At 45.6% G+C, this 10,749-nt stretch overlaps 1 protein-coding gene across 1 annotated transcript; it reads right to left on the bottom strand.

The window, feature by feature from the left end:
• Nucleotides 1-340: 340 nt before the first annotated feature.
• Nucleotides 341-1,813, bottom strand: SST (somatostatin). Its single transcript, XM_032406169.1, has 2 exons — nucleotides 1,558-1,813; nucleotides 341-711 (listed from the first exon to the last, which is right to left on the bottom strand). Exons 1-2 carry the CDS (start codon nucleotides 1,693-1,695, stop codon nucleotides 499-501), a joined length of 351 nt encoding a protein of 116 aa, XP_032262060.1. The 5' UTR covers nucleotides 1,696-1,813; the 3' UTR covers nucleotides 341-498.
• Nucleotides 1,814-10,749: the final 8,936 nt, after the last annotated feature.

The raw sequence follows: 10,749 nt of genomic DNA, 5'->3' as shown, positions 1-10,749 counted from the left end.
GATAGTTGGACATTTCAGCCTGCTTACCCACTTACCCATAAATATTCATTTCAATATCTAATTTTAAGTGTATTTAATATGTGATTGATATTTGTGGCAGCCTTTCCCCATAATTACCATTGGATTAAGTTAGAATTCATAGAGTTATCTGAAATTATTTCAGATTGAAATGACCCAAACTATAAGTGTTTCCATTTAGGACAGAACCTTTATTACCACAGGGAATTTTAAATAGTATGTCTGTGAGATTTGGAGTGCCTATCTCAAGTAACTTTACTGAAATCACAACTGAAGCTAATCCCATATTATTGAACAAAAAGATACACAATGAGAAATCAAATTCTTGTTTTTCATAATTTCACCATAATTTTATTTTGTATTTACAGTCTTCAGTTTCTAATGCAAGGGTCTTGCTGAGGATTGGGGGATTAGGGAAGAGGGATGAGGTTTGGAGGAAAGGAATCAGAGGTCTTATATGGACAACAATAATTAATAAAGCTAACAGGATGTGAAAGTCTTCCAGAAGAAATTCTTGCAGCCAGCTTTGCGTTCTCGGGGTGCCATGGCAGGGTTTGAGTTAGCAGATCTCTGCAGTTCCAGCCTCATTTCATCCTGCTCAGCAGCCTGGGACAAATCTTCAGGTTCCAGGGCATCATTCTCTGTCTGGTTGGGTTCAGACAGCAGCTCCGCCAAGAAGTACTTGGCCAGTTCCTGTATAGGGTAGAAAGGACAGAGAGAGGGGGGGATGAGGATGACGATGATAGAGAAAAAGAAATGAAAAAAGCCTAATTTGGAAAGCAGATTCAGCTACACCCAAAACCCAATTTTCATAGCTGTGCACTTTTGTCACACTTAAAATCAGTTGAGGATATAAAAATAAGGGTAGTTGCTATAATCACCAAGTTACATAGAAAGGCTTGAAAAACTCAAATGTTTCTGCAAGTTTCCTGCCTCTATAGACTTAACACACACATACACACAGAAATAGTAGATTGTTAATACAGTTTTGCAAAGATAAAACCGTGCCAACAGTTTGTTTAATTCAGTTTCAACTCCCAGCTCATGAGCTACAAACTGGAATTGTTCTTACCGTTTTTGCTAAGTTAACTCTGGGGAATGAGACCTTTCACAATCTTAAACATACTGTGCTCTGTCTGTAGAGTGCCCTTTAGCAGCATGGGAGGGAGGTACTGCTGAGGAAGATAGCCTTCAGAGGTCCACGCTTTCAGCACCTGGGCCAGCACCTCCGCGTTCAACACGGGGGGATGGATGCCTCATCCCTTCGTGCTCAGCTACCCGGGTCTTGGGATTTTCTTGAATGCCAAAGAACTTACCTGAACTGTGACCGACTGCGCTGATCAGAAAAAATAAAAGAGGTAAGAGGAGATTCTGGACTTTGAAAGTTTTCCTGAGAGCTTTGGGAGCGGAGGGACCCAGAAAAGCACCGAAAGTCTTCAGGAGCACCTCCTAAATCCACCCAAAGGGGTAAGGTAAAGGCTAAGAGAAGATTGAGGGATTCGGGAGAGGGAAAAGAAGACGTCGAGGAAGTCTCCTTACCTGCTTCCCCGCGGCAGCAGCCAGGGACTTCTGCAGAAACTGACGGAGTCGGGGATCCGAGGGCGCGCCGGTGACACCGCCCAGAGCCAGGACGATGGACAGCGCGGCCAGCGCGCACTGGAGGCGGCAAGACAGCATCTCGGCGGCGCCGGGGAAGCCGAGCGAGAGGACGGTTGGTCAAACTCTAGGAGAGGATCCGCAGGCAGCAGCGATAGCTCTGAAACTCGCGACGCCTAAAGCGGCTTGTGTGCTCTCCACTGGCTCCCCGCTTTTTAAACTCTCTCTCTGACGTCAGACTAGGAGGCGCCCCCAGATCTCACCAGCGCTTTTACGCACCATTACCCTCGTGAAATCAATCACAGAAGTAAGAGGAGGCTACACAATCCAAAGTGGTTTACTTAAAAAAAGAAAAAAAATGATAATCCTGCAGCCGCACAGGCCCACATGATTTTACACATACCACGGTATCTATACAATCTTTTATATTCTGTCACTGCTATGCACACACACATTCCATTATTTCACTCATACATATGCACATGCACACACTAAATTACACACACGCTCAAACAGCCTCGGAGGAGGCAAATGCTCCATCACACACCGCTGCAGACACGTAAATGTACCCAGACAGCTCAGTCTCTCATCATACTCAAACATTTTAAAAGGGCCAGACAAATGCAGAAGTATTTGCGTGTGAGAAGGGGGGATTCAGAATAATTCTTCTAAAAACAGATTTGAGACTGGAATGTGGATGTTAGGAGTGAATCATTTCTTTCTACATTATCTCTGTAAAAAAGTCTCAGGGATTAAGATGTGATGGATTCTAAAAGAATTTCACTTATCCCTACACTGGAGGAGAAAGTACCTTAGCCTCACCCTCCATCCCTCTTTCTCAGCAGCTACAAGATTTCTGGTCTGCCTGCCTTTCTACTGTGACAAAATATACCAAATATTTAAAAAGTGAGACTGACTTCATTTTGGTGCCTAGAAACCTGGAGCTGGAAAGTGATCTCAGAAACCATCTATAAACCTCAGAGTTTGAGTTGCTGAGTCTAGTGATGGGTAGTGAAATGCTCTGGCCCATATATGGCATAGCTTCAGCTAGGGCAAGATCTCCACACTCCAAGACCAGGGTTCTTTTCACTGAGCTCTAAGGTATCTATCAGATTCCTGGCCAGTAGGAGAAGTTTTAGGTCAGGGACCCCCACTCTGGACATGCAAAAGTCCAAGAACCCCCTGAACATATGTGACCACTATTCTGTGTCTATGTGGGAAAAGAATCAACAGACTCTTGGTTAGATCCAGCACTCCCCTGCTCCCCACACACATAAAAAGGAAGGTTAAGAAATGCTGTCCTAGAATTCTGGTTGTAGTCTGGTTGGATGTTTGGTGTCCAGATCAGAGTTTCAACAGCTCCCCCCCCAACAAAAAAAATAATTTGTTATCAAGGAAGGACTAGCTAATGCCCTGGCATGGACAAGATGATCTCTGCTGGCTCTTCCAGGGCTGACATTGTATGTCCTTCAAGCTCATAAAAAGCTAAAAAGATATTCTGTGTCTCCAGAAACCAAGTGAATCAAAGAACTTGGCCGATCCTGTCACCAGCCATGCATCTTGTGCATATTCTCAATACTTAGACCAAAACCACAATGTTGGAAGGCAGGAGGGTTTGGGAGGTGTCCTGAATGGCTTGGAGAATTGTCACCATTTCCTTTTGTGTCTATAAGCCAAGGCTATGAGAGAATGCACGGCAAGGAATGCTAAAGTTTCCAGGGCTTGGCAGGTCCAGACAAGGCTAACCACACTGGGGCATTAAAAGGTCACTCACATGTGTTGGAATAGTTTGGGAGAGCAATGAATCTGGGGCAGAAGAACCCAACCTAGGAACTATTTGTTATTTTCTCTACATATCCTGAAACCTCCTTGGCCCCTGACAGGGGACTCAGAACCTAGTTATATCAGCCCAATTGTGCACAGGCACCCTCCGCCCCCCCCGCCCAATAATCTCACATCTCCTCTGGCCAAGACTTGGCCCTTGGCAGCCCCACTGAGTAGAGAAGGAGTTTTCCTCTAACAGCAGCCGGCCCAGGAACAAATAGCAGCCCCACTCCCTTGCTCTGTGCTCAGGTATCTCTTCGACCTCCCCTCCCCAGATTCCTTCTCCTCTCCTCCCATGTCCTTATCCTCTTCCTCTGTCCTTGCTCTTTCTCCTTTTCCCTAACTTTTCTGTGAATTTCTCTCTCAGGATCTTTCTTACTCTATCTTTTTGTCTTCTCTCTACACCCCCTCTCTCACTCCTCTTTGCAGCTCCCCCTCTCTGCCCTCATTTTCTGACTTCAGTCTGGTTTGATCTGGCTCTTTCTCTCCTTCTCTGCACTTCCCTTCCCACCCAGCCTGGCTGATATCTACCCCAGCCTCTGCCTCTAGCCTCTCCCTACCTCAGCTCCCCCCTTCTTGGCTGCTTCTCAGGAAAAATAGTCTAGCTATTTAAATACTTATTTGGGAATAGTGAGGTCTGGGTTGCTTCCTTCACACCCCGGCTGAAGTGCTGGGACTGTGGATGGATTGACTTCTGGGGTTTGTTTTTGTTTGGTTTTGTTTTATAATCCTTGCATTGTTAGGCATCTAAGAACCACTGAAGAAGACAAGCCAGGATGAAAGGGGACAGGAATTCTTCCTTAAAAGCCCCCATGGCCAAGCTTTGCATAAAGGTTGATTCAGCCCAAAGGTACTTCAAACCTCCCGGACCTAAGCCCTCAGCAGCCAACCCCCAGGGCTTCTCTCCCAAGTTCCAAAGGCTGGGAGGGGGAGAAGTCTGTGGTTGTACTGGGAAGCTATTTCAGACCTTGGTCACCAGGAATCACCTCCCCCCATCCTTATGCAGCTCTCTGTGGTTCACAAAGTACTTCCTCATCTGCACATTAGGGCATGCTAGCTCTACCTCCCAAAGAAGAAAATTAAGGGCCTGAGAGCATAAGTGCCTAGCACAAAGGCACGCAGCCAGGAAGTGGCAAGGTCAGAGGGAGGGTGTTACTCCATGTTAGAACCTTTCACCCTCCCCCCTATTCTTAGGATGCCAGAGATACCTGGCTGGGCAGCCTGCAACCAGGATACGAGTGTCTATAGAAGGCATCCAGGCCTCTTTCATGTGATAGATACATGGAAACAATTTCCCACCACCCTGTGAAATGTACATTAGGGGGTGACTACCTGCCAATATGAGACACAGAAACCCATTTTAATGAGAAACAGTAAAATTGTGAGCAGATGTAGATGCTCAACCTTAAGCAACGCAAGGAAGTAGAAAGTGTCTGTACAGGGAGTTGAGAGAACAGCGTTCCAGTTCTGGTTCTGCCATGATCCAGCTTCCTCTCTGGTCATTGCTTTCCTCATCTGCAAGATAAAAGGCTTGATAGGTAATTTCTGTGGTTCCTTCCAGCCTTGATAATCAAAGAGTTTAAGTTTGAGGAAATAAAGGGACAAACTAGAATGTATTGTAATATAAAAATGCTGTTTCTCAAAATGAGGACTGTATATAGAAAAAGAATCTGGCTTTTATGTAATATGAAGGAGGAGGCCAGTGCAGTGAACATTTCACAGGCCCATTAGAATGAACACTGGCTCTTGAGTCTTGCTTCTGCTACTGACCTGCCCTCCCCACTCTGGACCTCAGTTTCTCCCTCTGTAAAATTGAGTCACTCAAATTCTTTCTACAAATAAGTACTGAGAATCTGCACTGCTTGAGTGGTCAATGATTTAGCAGTGAACTAGATAGGCAAAGTCCTACTAAGGGAGACAAAACATAACCACATCAAATAATTAATTAATATGTGTCCAAATTGATAAGGATTAAAGCAAGATACAGAGTGCGATGGCTAGGAAATACTCTTCTAAGGAGGAACTATTTAAACAGGTACCTGAATGAGGTGAAGGAGCTAGTCATGCAAATATCTGCAACAAGACATTTCCTTGTCAGGTGGAAGGACAGTCAGTGCAAAGACCCTGAGGTGGAAGCATGCTTGGTACATTCAAATATCAGCAACAAAGTCAGGGCACTAGAACAGAGTAGGTGAATCAGAGGGCTAGGAGATGAGGCCAGCAAGGCAGGCAGGAGCCAGATCACATAGAGCCTTGAAGGCTGTGTTAAGGAAACCTTTCCTGGGGAGAGTGGGTTTGAGTAAGGGGTTGACCTCATTTGATATTTTAAAAGTAATACCTTCTGCTGAGTGAAGAATTAATTGTAGGAGGGCAGGCATAGAAGCAGAGAGATAACTTAGGAGCCTAAGAACCATTTAAGAAAAAAGAGGAGTCAGAATGAAAGGGACACATTCCCCTTAGACAGCCGTGGCCCAACTGGTTGGCTTAGCATAAAGGCATTTCATTCCTCCCCAACCCAGGCCTCCTACAGCCAACACCCAGGGTCTGTCTCCTTGGAAGAGGAGGTGGTTTGTGCTTGTCATTGGGGGGCTTATTCCCCAGACTAATTCAGGCAAGGGAAGATGGTGTTTGGGGCTAGAGTGGTAGCCATGAAGGAAATGGGGACTGATTAGGTTTGAAGGACATGCTGATGGTTTGTTTGGATATCAAGTTAAGGAAATGAGAAGAACCATTGGTAACCCCAAAAGACTGATCCAGACATTCTCTAAAATGCCTTCAAATTCCACAAATTCTGGAGAGTATAGGAAATAGATTTCCGACAAAGATTTCTGGACATTTTGCAAATGGAAAGCCATTTTATTTCTCAATTAGAAGAGGGTGAGAGGAGCGCCTCGGTGACTTAGTCAGTTAAGTGTCCAACTCTCGTGGTTTTGGCTCAGATCGTGATCTCAGGGTTGTGAGATGGAGCCCTGCATTGGCTCTGTGCTCAGGGCAGAGTCTGTTCCAGATTCTCTTCCTCTCCCTCTGCCCCTCCTGCTTATGTGCTCTCTCTCTCTCAAATAAATAAATAAATCTTAAAAAAAAAAAAAAAAGAGGGTGAGAATTTCAGGCAGTGGAAGAAGCAACATGGAATAGTGGAAAGAGCCCTGGCTTGGATGTCTGAGGCCCTAGACCTAAGTTCTCAGTTTTCTCCTGCTTCAAATGGGCCTAATAATCCTTGCTTTTGCTAAAATAGGATTTAAGAACCAGATTAGACAATGTAAGGGAAAGTACTTGGTAACCCACAACACATGATTAAAAATAAAGGCCTGTTTTTGTTATTGTTACTCAGACCAACATAGCCAGTCCTAAGCCAAGGGGTGATGTTAATGAGCCAGCCTTTGGGAGTTGAGTGTCCCTGCTGATGCTCTGACCTGATAAGAGAGGCAGGCTTGTTTCACACTGGGGACATGTTATTTGAAGGCCCAGGAAAATCTCTTCCATAGAAATGCAGCACAGGGGTACTGGAATTCATCCATTAGAAAATAGTGTCTTTGGGGCGCCTGGGTGGCTCAGTCGTTAAGTGTCTGCCTTCGGCTCAGGTCATGATGCCAGGGTCCTGGGATCAAGCCACACATCGGGGGCTGATCCAGACATTCTCTAATGCCTGCTTCTCCCTTTCCCACTCCCCCTGCTTGTGTTCCCTCTCTTGCTGTGTCTCTTTCTGTCAAATAAATAAATAAAATCTTAAAAAAAAAAAAGAAAATGGTCTCTTTTCTTTTGTATACTTGTCCTTGGAGACACAGACATTAAAACTCCATCGCTATTAACACTTTAGTGTGAATTCATTTATCGAATTGTCTTTTAGATTTACAGTTTGCTCAAGGTTCGACTTAAGTTGGGAGGAAACCAATTTGGAGTAAGTGACCCAGCCAATAGAGGGCAGACATGGTGGCTTCTGGTGTCGGGGATGGAGGCAGTCTACGGTAAGCATGTAGACTTCTTGCTGAATGGTAGAGAACAGGAGAATTCCATAGGGACCCTTCCTTCTATAGCAACCCTACTGCCATGGAGAACAAGAATAAAAACGTGCAATCCTCTGAGGGCTTCTGTTGGGCTGGATTTCAGCTGGAAGAGTCCCAGCTCACACTTCTGCAGATGCTGATGATAGAGGAGTCAGACTTTCCTGCCAAATTGGCTTTTACCAACTTCTACAAAGCCTGGCTTAATGTGACTGCATTAGATAATGAAGGATGAGAGGATTAATGAATGAAGCCTGTAAGGTTAACTTTTTCCATGAGGAGGAGTGGGTGGTGACATCTCAGACTGGTCTCTTGCAGAATTCTTCTATCTGGTCTCTATCTTGTCACTTTCCAGCTCAAAATTTTTCAACGACTCCCCAGTGCCAAGCAGTTTAAATGCAAGCAGATCAGCCTGACAGTCATGTTTCCTCAGCCCCTGACTTTCCTGGTCAGTCTCACTCTGTGTCACTCCCTGTATCCCAGCCCTCCTGGTATCCCCAGCCACCTGCTCATTCCGTACACACCCTGAAGTCTCTTGTACCCATTTTTATGTGCATGAACCTCCCTCCACCTGGAACATCTCTGTTAACATAAGACAGCTTATTCTAAGATGTTTACAAGAGTCTTTTAGAATCAATATAGCCTTCTCCTGTGCCCCTAGTAGAGACTCTCACAGATCACTTTATATTTCCATTCCTTGGGAGTCCGTAAGAAGAGCAGAAACCTTGTCTCAGCTGGTAACCATAAAAATGTGAAGTAGAGTAGTCCATAAAAAATAAGGGTGAAGATATACTTCTCTCTCTTTATCTGTGAGGTCTCTATGGATTCTCCAGGTAGGATAAACATCATGAACCTCACATAACTGATGACTATTAGAAAATAGTCTCTTGGGGTGCCTGGGTGGCTCAGTTGGTTAAGTGGCTGCCTTTGGCTCAGGTCATGATCCCAAGATCCTGGGATCAAGCCCTGCATCGGGCTCCCTGCTCTGCAGGGAGCCTGCTTCTCCCTCTCCCTCTGCCTGCTTCTCCCCATTCTTGTGCTCTCCCTCTCTCTCTGTGTCAAATAAATAAATAAATAAAATCTTAAAAAAAAAAAAAGAAAAGAAAATAGTCTTTTTTTTTTTTTGCATACTTTTGCATACCCCAACCCTAGACTGCTGATACTCTCAGGAATACATGGATCCCTTCGTCATCTCTGAGCTTCAGAAAGAGAAACCTTTAAACACTGCTCAGTATAATTGCTCCTATATGCTAAGAGTAAAGTGAAGGCATAATACAAAAATGTTAATATAGTCACTGAAAATTTAAGAATTTTTACATCTCTTGAAAGGGCTAAGGAGGACACATCCATGACCACTGAAATAGGCATCTGTCCCTGGTACACCATAGGAGTGAATAACAATGCAAGCTCATGTCTGTGTAGTGTGTCACATTTGATGGAGTGTGTTAGTCGCAAGTGGACAAGGCAGCAGAGGGCCCAGGTTATGCAGTGTGCAGCTGGGCTGATGTCACAACTCTTTATGCCACTCCACTTCCCCTCCCACTAGAGGCAGATAAGGAAACTTTGCCCCTAATTCTCCTCTCAATTTCCCTTTCTCATCGTGGGTCCATCGTCTTTCCAGAAGCCTCCCACTTATTGATCTATGATTTCTGTTCAGGGCCCCCAATGAAATGACATTGAACTGAGCTCTGCCCCACGGTGCCTCCCAGAGAACATCTCTCAGTTCTCTTTACCTTTTCCCCCCCTAAAAACAGGGTGTTAAATCTGGGGTCTTCCATGCACTTTTCCCATGCAGCCATCCGAGGAGGAGCTGGGTCTCAGAAGTGAGGCGAGAAGCCGGAGCCCTGTCCCCTGAAATAGTGCAAAACAGATGGTGAAGCTCCTCTCCGGACTGATCCTAAAACCTGCCCTTTGAAGCATGTGGTAGGGGCTATATAAACACAGAGATGCCCTGTGGAGGGCAAGTAGCCCTACAGCTGCTCCAATTTCCTCACAGTCAAATTTATGAGTATTAGTCTAGACTGATGATTCTTAAGCCTGGCTTCACACCATCATTGCTTAGGAAACATTTTCAAAGCCTAGGTGCTGGGGTCCCATCTACGAAGTTTCTGATGCACAGGCTGTGTCTTTGAAGAGCTTAATTCCAGAAAACGCTGGGGTCACAAACTGCTGCCCACCACTCTCCCTCTCTCCTCTCACTCTGCTCTGTACCTTTGCCTTCCTCCTGTGTTTTCTTCCTTTTCTCTCCTCCCCTCCTTGCTCTTGCCCCTGTCTACCTTCTCTCTCATCCTCTTTACTCAGTCATCCCCAACGGTCCTTTTCAACTCCTGTGCCCACTTTGGGCAGCACCTGAGCATAGTGGGCGTGGCTTTGCCTTGGGGGCGGTGCAAAGCACCTGCTTCATTGTCTTTCCTGACATCATCCCAAGAGCTGAGGGCAGAGGCAGAACGGGCGCCAGAATTGGACCCGACCACAGACCAGGACCTTCAAAATCATCCGGTCTGTTTACATACGGAAAAACTGAAGTCAAGCGAAGAGAGAGGTCTCTCTCAAGGCCACATGAGTGGTTTCAGAGTCACAACCTCTGTTCTCTTAGTTCTATGCCCTTTCTGTGATAACAAGTGTGCTGTGAAGTTCCTTGAATCTCTTCTACCTAAGTGGTTGAAGTCGTTTTATAAAGATCGGCAGCTCCTGCCCTGTCTTTGGGGGCTAATGTGTCAGGACTTCGTGCTTTGTGTCTCCATCCTTTTCTGGTTGTGCATTTCCCAATCCCATAAAACAAACAGACCTGCTCTCCCCGCCATGGCTGAGCTTGGCTGCTTTGGCTCCCGGGGGAGGAAGATCTTGTTAAACTGAACTCTTCTGCTCTCTGCTGGCTGCATTGGTACACGACAGCTTCACCTACAATTTTAGGGCAGGATTTTATTCAGTTAGTCCACCAACTTTTAAAAAGCGCCCACTTTGCAGAGAGCACTGTACTGGTCCCAGAGTTGCAAAGAAGTAGGCAAAAAAGACCCACTTTCATCAAACACTCAAGTATTGAACACTTTGTGGCAAGTGCTGTGCTGGGGATTCAGAGATGACCAAAATTCCATCTTGGCTTCAAGAAGTCACAATCTGATAAATGACACAGAATATTGTCTGAGCCATAGAATCAAAGAATTTGTACTAGAAGGGACTACAGACACCTTCTAAGCCAGTGTTAGTCATTACAGGCTTCCCAAATTAGGCGTAGGGCTTGCTGCACACAGGCTTCAGGGACTGCCAGGACAGGGGAAGGGCATGTTGCAGAGATTCTGTGCCTCTGCAC

This window comes from Phoca vitulina, unplaced genomic scaffold (genome assembly GCF_004348235.1).
Source record: "Phoca vitulina isolate PV1807 unplaced genomic scaffold, GSC_HSeal_1.0 scaffold8, whole genome shotgun sequence".
NCBI classification, from domain to species: Eukaryota; Metazoa; Chordata; class Mammalia; order Carnivora; family Phocidae; genus Phoca; species Phoca vitulina.
This window is presented reverse-complemented; position numbering and strand designations above follow the sequence as displayed.

Coding starts and splice junctions, on each gene's coding strand:
- SST (XM_032406169.1), bottom strand. CDS start 1,695: ATGCTGTCTTGCCGCCTCCAGTGCGCGCTGGCCGCGCTGTCCATCGTC. Junction 712..1,557: donor CTGCTGCCGCGGGGAAGCAG/GTAAGGAGACTT, acceptor TACCCTATACAG/GAACTGGCCAAGTACTTCTT.